The 15,890-nt window shown below is 41.1% G+C and overlaps 2 protein-coding genes and 1 pseudogene across 2 annotated transcripts; 2 read left to right on the forward strand and 1 right to left on the reverse strand.

The window, feature by feature from the left end:
* Window positions 1-1,139: 1,139 nt before the first annotated feature.
* LOC146883288 (uncharacterized) lies at window positions 1,140-3,042 on the reverse strand. Its single transcript, XM_085667501.1, has 2 exons — window positions 1,210-3,042; window positions 1,140-1,154 (listed from the first exon to the last, which is right to left on the reverse strand). The coding sequence occupies exons 1-2, from the start codon at window positions 3,040-3,042 to the stop codon at window positions 1,140-1,142; spliced, it is 1,848 nt and encodes a 615-aa protein (XP_085523627.1).
* A 5,253-nt stretch (window positions 3,043-8,295) lies between these two features.
* LOC146883289 (MDIS1-interacting receptor like kinase 2-like) lies at window positions 8,296-14,794 on the forward strand. Its single transcript, XM_085667503.1, has 5 exons — window positions 8,296-8,800; window positions 8,879-9,032; window positions 9,137-9,157; window positions 9,243-10,168; window positions 10,267-14,794. Exons 1-5 carry the CDS (start codon window positions 8,362-8,364, stop codon window positions 10,647-10,649), a joined length of 1,923 nt encoding a protein of 640 aa, XP_085523629.1. The 5' UTR covers window positions 8,296-8,361; the 3' UTR covers window positions 10,650-14,794.
* On the forward strand, window positions 14,794-15,890 carry LOC146883290 (UDP-glucuronate 4-epimerase 3 pseudogene; annotated as a pseudogene).

Genomic DNA, 15,890 nt, shown 5'->3' on the forward strand with positions numbered 1-15,890 from the left:
CCGTCCCATCAAACGTTGAACCTCCTTCAGGTTCCTGGGGCTCCTCATCTCCACAATGGCAGCGCACTTGTCCGGATTCGCCTCTATACCTCGGGCGGTCAGCATGAAACCCAGAAATTTCCCTGCCGGCACGCCAAAGACACATTTCTCAGGATTGAGACGCATGTTATATTTGCGTACCTGGCGGAAGACCTCACCGAGGTCGCGTGCATGGTCCTCGGCAGTCTGCGACTTCACGACCATGTCATCCACATAGACCTCCATTGACCGTCCGATCTGCCCTCGGAAGACCCGGTCCATCAACCTCTGATAGGTAGCCCCCGCGTTCTTCAGACCGAACGGCATAACCTCATAGCAGAAGTTCGCTCGGTCCGTGATGAACGCCGTTTTTGATCGGTCCGGACCATACATAGGGATCTGGTTATACCCTGAGTAGGCGTCCAGAAAGCTGAGGAAGTTGTGTCCCGAAGCCCCGTCTACCAACCTATCAATGCTGGGCAGGGGATACGCGTCCTTAGGGCAGGCTTTGTTCAGATCGGTGAAGTCAGTGCACATCCTCCACTTCCCGCTCGGCTTTTTCACCATGACCACGTTGGCCAGCCACGTCGTGTATTTGATCTCGCTGATAAAGCCAGCCCCTTCAAGCTTTTTCACCTCTTCCTCGACCGCCTTCCGCCTTTCTTCCCCCATCTTTCTTTTCTTTTGAGCGACCGGTCGCGCCTCCCGGAAGATAGCCAGCTTGTGGGACATCACGTCCGGGTGGACGCCCGGCATATCGGCGCTCGACCACGCGAACAGATCCTTGTTCTCCAAGATCACAGTGCCGATGAGCCCTTCATCTTCAGCGCTCAGGGCCCCCCCAACCTTCGTGAGCTGTCCAGGCTGGCTGCCGATGGGGATCTCCTTGGTCTCTCCTTCCGGCTGCAGCCGATCCTCTGTGTTCGTCCGGGGGTCCAAGTCCGTCATCGCCACCTCCGATCGGTGTTGCTTGCGCGGTCGGCTATGAGGTCTGATCCTCAACCCCGCAGCGTAGCACTGTCTGGCGACCTGTTGATCCGCATGCACCGTGCATATCGTTCCCTTATCTGATGGGAACTTCATAGCTAGATGCAAGGTAGACACAATCGCTCCGAAGGCGTTCAAACAGGGTCTCCCTAGCAACACATTGTAGGAGGTGTTAGCTTCAACTAACAAGAACCTAACTCTTACCTCCCGACCGTCCTTCCGTGAGCCGATCCTGGTGCGGAGATCCACGTATCCTCTCGTGTCCACCCGCTCGCCCGAGAATCCTACTATCTGCTCGTTGTAGGGGACGACCAGGTCTTCAGAGAGGTTCATCTTCTGGAAAGTCTTCCAGTATAAAATGTTGACGGAGCTTCCCTGATCGACTAACACCTTACCGATCCCATACTCGGCCACCTCTACCGAGATGACCATCGGGTCATCATGGTCGGGATCGGGCGCCTTGAAGTCGTCATTCGTAAAGGTGATGGGAGGCATTGACCGGATCTTCTTTTCCACCAGATGGACCGACTTCAACGCCCGAACGTGTCTCTTTCTTGCTGCGGAGCTTGACCCTCCTCCGGCGAAGCCACCAGAGATGGTGTTGATGTAACCCCTCAGGGGTCTTTCTTGGCTGCGACTGCGACTCCTTCTCGGGCTCCGATGTGATCGGGACGGTGCTCTCCTATGTTTCTCGCGCTCGGGCTCCCTTTTCTTCTCCGATCGGGTTGGGAGGTGTCTTCCCCTCGGGCTTCGGTTCATCACTGGGCTCCGCTGGGGGCGATCTTGCCGGATGTATTTCTTCAAGTGCCCCTGTCGAATGAGCTCTTCTATCTTGTCGCGGAGCGTGTGGCACTCCTCTGTAGTATGCCCGATAGTCCGATGGTATTGGCAGTGCTTGCTCCCGTCGGCGTCGGGCGGCGGCTTCTTCCTGATCGCTGGGAGCGAGTCGATACTGAAGGCTTCTTGCAGGATTCTGGCTCGGGGGACCGCCAGAGGGGTATAGGTTGTGAACTTTGGTGGCTTCCGCTCGGTGGGTCGGGCTGCGGGTTTGCTCGGTCTAGGGACAACTGGCTTCGGGAGCGCAGCATCCTCCTTCTCCCTCTTCTTCACCCTAAACTCCTGCATGTCTTCCATTTGTATGAACTTGGCAGCTCGTTCCCTCATCTCCTCCATTGTCTGCGGCTTCTTACGACTTATCTTGTCCGCAAAAACCCCCGGCTGGAGTCCGTACGAGAAGTGATGCCGCGCGATCTCGTCACTGAGACCTTTTATCTTGACCGACATACGGTTATACCGATCAAGGTAGCTCCTCAGTGATTCCCCATCCTCTTGTCGGATGTTCACGAGATTGTCGACCGTCAGAATGGCCGGTTTCAGGGGGGCGAACTGCGTGCTGAACCTCGCTTTCAAAGTAGCAAACGAGTCAATACAACCGGTCGGTAGTTCGGAGAACCACTCCAGCGCCTCCCCGGTCAAAGAAGTCGAGAAGACTCGGCACCAGATAGGATCGCTGACAGCGTGAAACATCATTTGATGCATGAAAACCCGCAGGTGATTATCTGGGTCGGTCGTGCCGTCATACTTGTCAAAAATCGGCATCTTCCACTTCTCCGGCAACGGCGTCTCCAAAATATAGGAGGTGAAGGGGGAGGACCCCGACGCGGGGATCGGTTGTCGTGACGGGCGGCCCCCGTTGTTCGCTCCTGAACTCTCCGCCACCGTGTGTGACGGGTTCCCTCTTGAGCCCTGCGTTCTCTCAACCCGAGGCGGTTGTGATTGCTCATGTCCCGTAGGTGGGGGACGACTCTCCACCCGTTCGGCATCTCGATGCTGTTGTACACGACTTAACCTGTTCGGGTCGGGTACGGTCGGCGTCGACGGGATTCCGTCCTCCTTCTGCCTTAGGATTGCATTCTCCTCACGTAGAATCTGCATCTGCGCCTCATAGTTCCTCTGCATCTCATCCATCCTCTGCTGCATCAACCGTATCATCTCCCTAGTATCCGCTTGATCATCTGCTAACCTCCCTCCGTCCATGTTGCTGTTTCGGTTCCTCGTGGTCACCATATGGGTATTTTCTCGAATGAGACTGCTCGGCCCCACGGTGGGCGCCAAAATGTTTCGGGTGTAGGGACCAAGAGCCTATTACGAGAGTCTCCAAACTTAGCGTTGCCTTTCTCCTTCACAGTAGCTTCAACGAAATCCACTCCTCAGCTCGATCGGTTGGGACGACGATCGGGGTACCTGTCTAAAGTACTCCGATGCTTAAGTTAGAAAGGGAACCGGTCGGTTTATCGGCAATCAGTTGTAATAAATGCGTAATTAATGTCCTTACCAACCTACCTTTGGGCCCTATTTATAGCTGTTGACATGGGCCTGTGATTAGGGTTCCTTAATCACGGCCCAATGAAACCTTAATGAAGATTAATTACCCGTTTAACCGATAAGTAATAAATTAGATTGTACCACCGTGCGACCGATGGTGCTATGCTTCCTGCAAATTGTGTATTACCGATCCACCGATAGGGACTGACGAAGGCCCGCGGTGGCTTATGTAGCTAGGAAGTCCACCCCTGTAGCTTAACCGACGAACCGATAGACGTTCAAGGTTGGAGGATCCGTCGCTGTTAATTTACCGATGGACCGACGGATAGCCAAGGTTGGAGGGTCCATCGTTGTTACCTTACCGATGGGCCGATGGGCTCCCAAGGTTGGAGGGTCCATCGCAGGTTGCTTACCGATGGACCGATGGACTGCCTCGGTTGGAGGGTCCATCGTTGTTACCTTACCGATGGGCCGATGGGCTCCCAAGGTTAGAGGGTCCATCGCAGGTTACTTACCGATGGACCGATGGGTCAATATTTTATGTGATTCGCTCGACCGATGATTCCTTAATGATACATTGTTGTTCGTTTAGTTGTGAGACCGATGGTCCTCTGCGAATCAGTAACGGCCGATCGACCGATAGGGCATACTGTACAGTGATCAACTTCTAAACTAATTCGTTAGTAACTAAATTTTAGAGATTAATTATAATTTTTTATTAATAATAGCGACTATTTTAAAAATCAATAACTTTTTATTTCGTAAATTGGTATCTAAATTGGTCATTTTAGTGAGTAAAAATTTTGTATCACTAAAATTGATTATTAAGGGAGAATTTTCTTGTGGTAAAACATGTTTTGTCATAAAACATTCACTACAAAAAACAGATGGACAAAATTTATCGGTAATCATAGAAATTTGTCAATAAATTACAAGAAAATTTTGGACCCAATTACTAACAAATTTATCGCCAAATTTTACAAAAATTGAATTTTCAACGAATTAAACTATAGATTTTTAAAAATTTCAATTACCAACAAATTAAAAAAAAAAATCCATTATCAACAAATTTTAAAAAATCCATTTCTAATGAATTTATTAACAAATTTTTAAAATAAATTTAATTACTAACGAATTTATCGAAATATATGACTATAATATGATCAATGCAAAAATTTTGGCATTAATTTTATTAATAAAATTTATAGACGAAAATACTCATTAATAATAAATATTATAAATTATTGATAAATTTTATCAACAAATTTACTATCTAACATATAATTTTGTCAGTAATAAAAATTTTAATTTATCAAAGAATATCATCAAAGAATATCATCAAAAATATTATCAACTTATATTTTTGTTTGTAATTAAAATTATAAAATATGTCTATAAAATCGATTAGTAAATTTCATTTCCCTGACAAATTTGTATTCTTTTTGTTTGTAATTTTGCACTTTCTAATTGTCAATAAAATAAATTACCCTCTTTAAATTTCTTATCAGTGACGAAACTTCCTTAATAAAAGTATTTCTTTTTAATTTTAATATATTTTACTTTTTAAATTTGTATATTCACTGATAAATAATTTTTTACATCAATAAAACAATTTTATTTGAAGATCTCTATTACTCATCCAAACACACGTGTGTGCTAAAAATAACTTGATGTATGCTAAAATATTGAATAGAAACTAATACAAAACGTTGATGTGAAACTTTAAAATATTCACTTAAATTGATTTTTTTTAGTGAACTTCGAATCAACACATACCAATCTAAAATAGCTAAAATTTTTAAAAGAAAAGATGAAGAAATCTTGTTTAAGTTAAAATAAATATGTTTTTAATTTCAAGCAGTAGGTTTTGATTTTGGTTCTTTCAATTTAGATTTCTTTTAAATCTTTCAAAAATTGAAAATTATTAATTTGATCTCCTTTTAGAATGCTTATTTATTTGTTTAACGAGAAGATAAGTGATCATTCTAACCGATATCTATTTATGAAATGATGTGAACATTTGTAATAACTACATAATTCTTTGATGACAAAATAGTGTAAAAGTATATTTTTACATCTGGTTTGGATACAATCCAAAGACCATACAAATAATACCATCAATGAATCATCACCAAACAACTTAAAGAACTAATTGGAATTGAAAATTGAATTAAAAACCAACTTCTCTAGTACGAAAATGAAATGTCCTTTTCTAATTTCATAAGTGTCTTTTTACACTCAACTTTTTGTACAGGTAGTACTGCAACGGCTTTTCAAGTGTATTTTTACATGAAATCTGGTTTGGACACAATCCAAAGGCCATACAAATATTTTCATCACCATGAATCATCACCAAACAACTTAAAGAACTAATTGGAATTGAAGATTGAAAGAAAACCCAACTTTTCTGGTTCGAGAATCAAATGTCATTTTGTAATTCCATAAGTGTCTTTTTACACTCAACTTTTTGTACAGACAGTACTGCAACTGCTTTAAAAGTTTACTAATACAATCAAAAATAGCACAATTGCCTTCCTAAAATTAAGTATATTGATGGTTAGATTACCATCAAATCATGAATAAATCTGTCAATGTACAAACTACATATTAACTCCAACAAATGATTCAACAATATATAGAATTGTGCCAACATAAGTGGCTTTTTCAATGACACTTTTAGTTCTAAGACTGCATAACACATTGCAAGTTAAATAACATATTTCAATGTATCAGTTTCTATTTCATCCAAGTTTCCAAAATACATATACAATGAGTATATTCATTATCCTTCGTTTACCTCAATCTAACTATCCTTATCTAAAATTATCTCAAAAATCATGTTATGGCATTCTAACTTCTACATTTATAGCAGCTATTTCTTCAACAGCAGATCGTAGTGCTGAATAACTTCATCGTGTTGGACATTATCTTCATGTAAAACCCAATCACAAACGAATTTCTACCTGATTAAACAATCACTTCAAGTGAAGAAAAATCATTCTACAATGGAATCAAAGCCATACATTCAACCAATAAGCATTTCGGAACTAAACGCGTTCAAACAAGGGTTTTGGACGATAACCTACCAGCCAAATGTTCGTTGTGTGAATGGCCTTTAATAAACCAACAACTACGCCAACAAGAGTGCGCCCAAGCAATGCACCGAACGGTACCCACCACTTTCCACCGAACCCGCCGCCTCCAACAACCCAAACCACTCTCGAGAACTCCGCTATCCGCTTCCATTGCTACCCACAACATCAACCTTTATAGAAGAATAACCTTTTGGGGAAGAAAAAACTCTTGCGGACCAAATACCTCTGTGTTTGTGTGACCTGCTCGAAAAATAAACTTGCGGGAAAGGAGAAGGACGAGGGATAACGAACCAACGCACTATGCTTTTTTAAAATGTTTCTCTAATTCACCGCAAGTGCAGATGACACAAAATTATCTGAGACACCACCTCCAATTACTGTTTCATTTAAAAATATTAAAATATTGCATATCACTTAGACGAATAAAAATTGGATAAAAAAACTGAGGCATTTAATCATTATCCTTTTGGAATGGATAATGATAGAATTTGATTACTTCTTTCATAACTATACGTGGCTATGACTTGTTAATTGTTTTTTTTAATTTTTAATGGAATTTCACGTTGGCAGTGTTTGAAAAGTAGAAAGGATTTAAAGATCCATGAGGCTGAAACTCGTCTTTAACTACGTTCGTTTTCTCGAACTAGTCTTCCTCTTCTTCGACCTTGTGTACACTTCTTGAATCGCTGTTGTTGGTGCGCAATATATTTTGGTTGTTAAAGCGTTCTTCTTTAACTCAACCGCTGATGTTCCTCTTCAACTTGTGATCTTCTTCTTAACCTGTGTTGTTCGTCTCCAAGCCCTATTATTCTAAAAACGCTTCTTCTTCTTCATTTTCTTATTCTTCGTCGTAATGATGTGGGTTTACTCATTGAACGAAAGCTCTGTTGGTTCGTCCTCTGTATCCATTGGTGTGGAAAGTAGCCATTTTTGCTGTAATTTGTAGGGGAGTGGAGGTAGTAGTGACATTAGTTAGTGGCTTTTGTCTTCGTCGTCAAAGCTAATCGAGGTTGCTTATTCGAAAGCTTCTTGGTCGTAAGTTATATTTAAGTTTCTGTCTTCTTATTTTGGTTAGGGTTTTGTTTGTCATCTTATTTTTTGTTTTTGACCCTTTTTGTGAATTTTTTTATCGCATTGGCATTGAATGTGGAGAACATATTTTGTGACTGCATTGTGTTTTTGACGTTTATATGAAGTGTGCATACTTGACTTCATTACTTATTCTTGAATACGGATGACTTTCAGTTGTTGGCTTGCTAAAATTAAAATAGAAAAATACTAAATTTTCAATTGTGATATTAAAATTATATAAATGTGTAACATAATTTTAATTTTATTTTTAGATATTTATAATTAATTTTAAATAATGATAGAGTAATTTAATATGTGAAAATAAGAGTTGACTAATTAGGTGTACTTTTCGATATACATTGAAGAATCGACGGTAAAAGATATATACATGGAAGGGGCATTAAATGAAATTGCAGGATGGGGAAGAAAGTCAATCAATTAGCACTGCACTTTCTCGTACGGATTCCTCATTGAATGCACTTCACACACATTTTCATCTTTCTACAAACATGGACCCTTCAACCAATCCTATCATAATTCTTTTGCAGAAACCTTCACATACATTCAATCAAATAAGAATAATGATCCCTGTGCATGAAAAATTTACGTCTAAGTCCTCGGCAATGCATTAAAGAGAGTGCACCAACCTCAAAAGCGCTGAACATTGGTAAAATAAATACACAGGGGCCATGGGTCCAAGCTATTAGGTGTAAACTAGTTGGTATTATAAATGTATCATACATATCTTTCAACCAATCCTATTAACTCTTCTGAAAAACCGCGTCTTTGGACTTCCATTTTTTCACTGAAAACGGTTGAGAAGAATTTTGAAAGCATGTTTCCATGGGTCACTATTATATAGTTGATGAGTTACAGAAGGCATTTGAATCCGATACAATCAAGTATGGCTAAGTGTGTATGCAGTTTACTACTTATAGCCTTTTATATGATGGCTGAGCTATCATCTGTTATTGGTGGCGCCATGCATTCTTCTTCCATCAATCAGGAACGAGAGGCTTTGCTTCACAGCGGTTGGTGGAATGATTACCCAAATATCACAAACCATTGTGATTGGGACGGTATCTCTTGCAATCTAGCAGGAAATGTTATTATTATTGGTGGTTCAACGATGAACATTCCTTCATCAAAAGAATTGCTTTGGATTGAGAAGTTGAACGTCACTGCCTTCCCCAATTTAGAGTATCTGTATCTAGATGGAATGGGTCTTAGAGGAACCATCCCCACTCAAATAGCCACACTCACTAACCTTAGCTATCTCATCTTGTCTAACAATCATCTCCATGGTAATAACTTCTTCTAATTCTCTTCATTTCATTCTTACAAATTCTAACTCACTCTTTCTTCATCTCCTCCAACTGCAGGATCAATACCATCGCAACTTGGTAACTTGACACAATTGCAGATGTTATATCTCTCTCAGAATTCTTTAACAGGTTTAATCCCATCTTCACTTGGTAATTTGAAGAACTTGCGTGCTCTCCTTCTTCATGCAAACAAACTTCAAGGTAATAACATGTAATTATATTTCTCTCATTTCTCATGTAATTTAATCATCTCTTTCTTGCCAACAATAGAATCTAACCATCTCTTTCTTGTTTCTTGTCCTGATCCAATTGTAGGTTCAGTACCACCACAACTTGGTAACTTGACACAATTGACGAACTTATTTCTCTGTGATAATTCTTTATCAGGTTTAATCCCATCTACATTGGCTTAATTGATGAGTTTGCAATTTCTCTATCTTGAATCAAACAAATTTGAAAATACCTTAAACCTTGCATACAATTCCTTTGACTTCTCACAAGACCTTGACTCAAAATCAAACCTACCAGATTACTGCTATTTCCAGGAAGACTCATTAATCAATGATCACCACATGCCCAATTTCACATACTGCCACTTGCTCCACCAAACAAATCCTCAAACTAGGAAAAGTAAGCCCGTGATCATGTTAATTGTTCTTCCTATCATTTTCTTCATTCTTTTATTACTCCTTTCAATATTATATTTCTCAAGATGTAAGCCTAAGAAAAAGTGTGAAGGAATAGCAACAAAGAATGGAGACTTGTTTTCTATATGGAACTATGATGGTAAAATTGCAATTGAGGATATCATTGAAGCAACTGAAGACTTTGACCTCAAGTACTGTATTGGGACTGGCGCATATGGTAGTGTTTACAGAGCACAACTACCCAGTGGAAATATTGTTGCGTTAAAAAAGCTCCACCGTGTGGAATCTCAAAACCCATCATTTGACAAAAGTTTTGGGAATGAGGTGAAGATGTTAACAGAAATCCGTCATAAAAATATCATAAAGCTTCATGGCTATTGCCTCCACAACCGGTGTATGTTTCTTGTATATGAATACATGGAAAGAGGTAGTCTGTTTTATATTTTGAATAAAGAGGTTGAAGCTGTGGAGCTGAATTGGAGTAAGAGGGTGAATATCATTAAAGGGATAGCAAAGGCTTTATCCTACATGCATCATGATTGTAGCCCACCAATTGTTCATCGAGATGTAACAAGTAGCAATGTTCTATTAAACTCACAATTAGAGGCTTATGTCTCAGACTTTGGCACAACTAGACTCCTTGATCCTGATTCTTCAAATCAAACCTTGGTAGTTGGCACCTATGGCTACATTGCTCCAGGTGAATGCTATTTTCTATTACAAAACAACAATATCTTTACCAATTTGTAGAACTTTTATAATTGGAATTAACTTTCTTTACTTTTTTGTTCACAACAGAGCTAGCTTATACATTGAGCGTGACAAAGAAGTGCGATGTTTATAGTTTCGGAGTGGTGACTTTGGAAACATTAATGGGGATACATTCCAAAGAGATAATCTCATCGTTATCAAACCCAACTACTCAAAATATGTTTGTGAAAGATCTCTTGGATTCGCGTCTTCCTCTCCCTCTTAGGAAGGAAGCTCAAGATATAAGTCTTGTGATAACACTAGCATTATCATGTTTGTGCTCAAAACCAAACTTGAGGCCATCAATGCAACAAGTGGTTGAGAAACTCTCAAGTTTCAAACTACCATTATCTTTACCTTTCCATGAAGTTTTGATCTATCAGTTGATGAGTCAAGACATATGCCATCTTTTATCCAATTGTCAAGAGTGAACTCTATTGAGCCAAAGTTGAGGAAAGTAATAATGCTCTGCATATTAAGAACACTAACTTTTCTTTTATTGAATTCAAAAAGGTACACGTTATTGTTGTTTGTTTTCTCATTTCCATAGCGCTGATCCTTTTAAAGACATCTGTAACACTTTAAACCAAATAGCATCGATAGACGTATAAAAGGCAATGTGTGTTGCGAACATACAAATATTCGTCCAGGTCCGTCGTTCCATCATATTTATCAAACGTTTCCATCTTCCAGTGATCTAGTGGAAGGGAGTCCACAATTCCCACAATGAAAGTGTGTATTCCGACTGTATCCACAATGGTTGTGGCGGACGGGTTATAGTCTTTACTGGCCTTCTTACTTCCTTATTGGGTCGTTTGCTCATGTTCCGCACGGGGTTGCTTAGTTGGCCCCGGTTGGGTTGGAGCCGATGAGGTGGGGCCTTTGTTATTCATATGTTGTTTGCACGCCTTTTCTTCATCTCTTCCATACTCTTAAAGGTAGGTCTAGGCCCATTCTTGCAGCTTAGAATCTAAGGAATTCAAATCTAATATGATTCCTCCACTCCTAGTTGAATGAATCCTTGCTTTAATTTACAAGACTCTTTCATCGAAGACTCCTTCTAAATCACGTGGAAGCCTTTAACTAGAGTGTGATGATTTGTTTTGACTTGAAACCAATTTTCCAACTCAATCCAAACCAGCTAAGTAGATGAGTGGTCAATTCATCACTAAGCATAAATCAAAACAAACTATTAATGATAGCATAGATAAATATCCAAGAAGTAGGAGTACAAAGAATTAGAGTTGGTTACATCTAACCTCAACACGAGAGAGTTCAACTACTTATAGAATATTATAATACAATTCCAACAACATCTACATATAGGATTTACAATAAAAGTATCTCTCTCTTGTCTCAGAGACCTATTCCTACTCTGCTATTGCATATTTGAGCCTCCACAATACCTAAAATGAGGAAATGAGGTCTTCATTTATATAAAGTGCTCAGCCCAACTTTTTGCACTCAACGACAAAGGTTTCCTTTATGGAGGATTTTCTTATCAATTCAGCCCCTTGTTCTCGTGCTTAGCATTTTACCTTTCCTTTATGGGAGGGTTTTCTTGACTGTTCAACCTCATGCATTGGTGTTCCATCTTTCCTTGCAAAAAGGGTTCGCTCATGTGGCTCAACTTCAATTTGTTGTGCTCAACTAGGAAGTCAAAATATGATATCCTATCTTTTCTACTTCCATGACTCGACACCAATGATTGTGGCTCAACTACATACTTGATATTTTCTTTTATATTCACTACAAAATAACCAAATATCATTAAAATTCATAAAACTTCAATTCATAATACCTTATTCAGTATCATAAGTCAAAAAGGATTGTTTTCCCCTTAAATATAATCATTTAATACATGACTAATTGTCAAATTTGATATGAAATTCAAGGTACCATGGACATTTTTCACTTTTGCTTACACCTTTCTTCATAACTCCCTCCATTGTTATGAAAAGGTTAATCTTTGAGGTTAACCTTTTCACCGTGTATACCAGATGATGCTGAGGTGAAAAGGTTAATCCATGAGGAAGAACACAAGAGTCGTCTTAGCATGCATCCTAGCATGACTAAGATGTACCAAGATCTCAATGAGACTTTCTGGTGGCAAGGAATGAAGAAGGATGTGGCTTAGTTTGTATCAGCCTGCCTAACCTGTCAAAAGGCGAAGGGGGAGCATCAGAGACCTGGTGGGATCCTACATCCCTTGGATATACCGGTGTGGAAATGGGATAGTATCTCGATGGACTTTGTGACCCATTTGCCATGAACTTTTAGGGGGCATGATACCATCTGGTTCATAGTGGACCGACTGACCAAGAGTGTTCATTTCTTGGCGATGAACCTAAGGATGTCCATGGCCAAGTTGGCCCAATTGTACATTAAGGAAATTGTGAGGCTGCATGGAGTACCTCCGAGCATTGTATCAGACAGAGATCTGCGATTCACTTCCCAGTTTTGGCAAACTTTGCAGAGTGCTCTGGCTAGCAAACTAACTATGAGCTCAGCCTATCATCCTCAGACCGATGGCCAGTCTGAGAAGACGATTCAGTCGCTTGAGGACTTGTTGAGAACATGCGTACTGGATCACTTGGGTGTTTAGGATGAAGTCCTACCTTTGATAGAGTTCACCTACAACAACAACTTTCATGCGAGCATTGGCATGACGCCATATGAGGCTCTATACGGTAGGAAGGGTAGGACTCCTCTGTGTTGGTATCAAGATGGGGAAACAATGCTTATCGGACTAGAGTTGTTAGAACAGACCACCGAGAATGTGAGAATGGTGAGAGACAGAATGTAGGCTTCACAAAGTAGACAAAAGGCTTATGCAGACCGCAGAAGGAGACCCTTGGAGTTCGCGGTTAGAGATCATGTATTCTTGAGGGTGACCCGAACCACTAGTGTAGGAAGGGCTCTTCGCTCAATGAAACTCTCTCCTAAGTTCCTTGGCCCTTATCAGATCTCGAGGAGGATTGGGCCAGTGGCTTATGAGATTGCCTTGCCACCTTAGTTGGCAAATCTTCATCCGGTATTTCACGTGTCACAGTTGAGGAAGTACGTGTTTGATCCATCTCATGTGTTGGAAGCAAAGGATGTACAAATCAGAGAGCATCTCACTATAGAAGTACCACCCGTGGCTTTAGAGGATAGCTGAGTAGAGGAACGTCGAGGAAAACCGGTCCGCCTTGTCAAGGTCATTTGAGATCGGAGGACAGGTGACTTTACGTGGGAGTTAGAGGAGGATATGAGGAAGTCACATCCACATCTATTTTCCTGGTAAGTTTTCATTTTCGAGGTCGAAAATTTTTGTTGTTGGGGAGAATGTATGGCCCAAGTATTTCTGCCCTAATGTTTTAAGGGCTGGTCTTATATATGTTGGGCCTAAGGGCTGGCCCATAAGGTGCTAAGGCCCCTAAAGCTGTCAGGGTCTCCCATTCGGCTCTCACTTTCGCAAACAGCCCCTTATAGGCTCCCCTTCCTTTACAGAAGCTCTGCTAGGGTTTCGAGACATTCATCCTCAAGCAAGTTCAACTCATTTTCCACCCACGTAAGGTGATTCTTCTCCATATCTCCCTTACTTTCAACTCTGTAGTCGTACTTCTACTTAGGGTTCACATTGGTAACCCGTCTTGAACCTGCTCCATTATTTTTCAGCTCTCGAGTACGTTCTTAGAGTTGCGGTGCTCACTGTTTAGCGCCAAAGTGCTCTTGTTAGCCCCTTTCCAGGTAAGGGAAGTTAGGGTTTACTGTTTTCTTGCGTTTTTCCCACTTGCTTTGGTTATGTTCCGTGAGTTTGATGTTTGCTTGCCATTATAATTGTTTGGGAGCTGTTATGACATGGTTTGATTCGATTGGATGCATGTTGCCTGCACGAACAGTGGAGGGTTCTGGTTTTCTCGCCCAAGCGAGTGTGTCTAGGCAAGATTAGCAATAACTCGCCCAGGCTGCTTGCGTGAGCTGTCGCTCAGGCGACGAGCTCCTGTTTTGAGCGAGAGCCTTCTCGCTCAAGCGATAAGATCTCGCCTAAGCAAGAGGGTGCGACAGCGCCACTGTTCGTGGTTCGAGCCCTCGCCTAGGCAAAGGGAGCTCGCCTGAGCGAGGGAAACCTCTCGCCTGAGCAAGACCCTTTTGCCTGAGCGAGGAGTTGGGCGAGGAGTGTGTTTGCTCTGTGGTTTCTTTGTTTGTGGATGTTGGTCATATGTTTTGACTGATTATATATTTTAAAGCATGAATTGAGTGATTTTGTATGAGCAAGATAAATTATGGTTTGTGGCTTATGAGTTTAACATAATTTGGGTATGATGTATATATGGAATGATTCACGGGCTAAAGATAATGAATTTTGGCATGGTTTTGGAATGGAAAATGATTGAAGGTTGGTTATAAATGTTGGCATGAGATTTATATGCATGGCCAGTACATATTGGATGGTTAAACATGATTGATATGTGGTTAGGGCGTAATTTCATGAGCCTCTAGGTGAGACCTCATGGTGGTGCCTCAGTTGATCTGGACGTAATTTCATGATCCCTGTTAGTGGGAGTTCATGGTAGTGTCCCATTTATATAATTTAGTAAGAATCCACAGTCTGCTATTGTTTGGGCATCTAGTAGCTCAGTTTATGGACTCAACACTAAGGTTCCATTCTCTGAGAGGGATAGGACTGATCAGCCTGCTAGTTTGTATGCTGCCACTAAGAAGGCTGGTGAGGAGATTGCTCACACTTATAACCATATCTATGGTCTTTCATTGACTGGCTTGAGGTTCTTCACTGTTTATGGCCCTTGGGGTAGGCCTGATATGGCTTACTTCTTCTTCACAAGGGATATTCTGAAGGGGAAGGTGATACCTATATTTGAGGCTGCCAATCATGGCACCGTTGCTAGGGATTTTACTTACATTGATGATATTGTGAGGGGTTGTTTAGGGGCTCTGGATACTGCAGAAAAAAGCACAGGGAGTGGGGGGAAGAAAAGGGGGCCTGCACAGTTGAGGGTGTTCAATTTGGGAAATACTTCACCGGTGCCGGTTAGTGATCTTGTGGGCATTTTGGAGAGGCTTCTGAAGGCTAAGGCAAAGAGGAACATAATGAGGTTGCCACGGAATGGTGATGTTCAGTTTACACATGCCAACATTAGCTACGCGCAGAGAGAGCTTGGGTATAAGCCGACCACAGATCTGCATAGTGGTTTGAAGAAATTTGTGCGGTGGTACTTGAATTACTATTCTGATGTGAAGAAAGCTGATGAGTGACTGATTCTTTTAACCATGTGATAATGTCTTTGAATTCTTGTTCGTTATGATTCTTGTGATTGTTCCTTAGCGTTTTTCTTTCGTTGTGCGATCACCGTGTTTCATGAGTCAAGGATGATGCCATATTAGGAGGAAGTAGGAACCTTGTTTCCTGCCTGCATTGAGGAAGTTTTGTTGTTGGTGGAGATTAATGCCAAGAAAACCAGATACATCATATTCTCTTTTATTCTTTTTTTCCTGAATGTAATTGTTGTAGTTTTAGAAATGTAGCATTCATGACTGATAGAGCATTTGCTGATTGGTGGCAGTGTATAATAATTGTTAAGAAAATTTAGTAAAATCACACGATAGTTTGAATTCCAGTTTTCTGACTGAATGAGTCAATAAGACATGTATTTTATTTGCTTATGTAA

This window comes from Vigna unguiculata, chromosome 10 (genome assembly GCF_037176805.1).
Source record: "Vigna unguiculata cultivar grain cowpea cultivar isolate G323 ecotype 2 chromosome 10, ASM3717680v1, whole genome shotgun sequence".
NCBI classification, from domain to species: domain Eukaryota; kingdom Viridiplantae; phylum Streptophyta; class Magnoliopsida; order Fabales; family Fabaceae; genus Vigna; species Vigna unguiculata.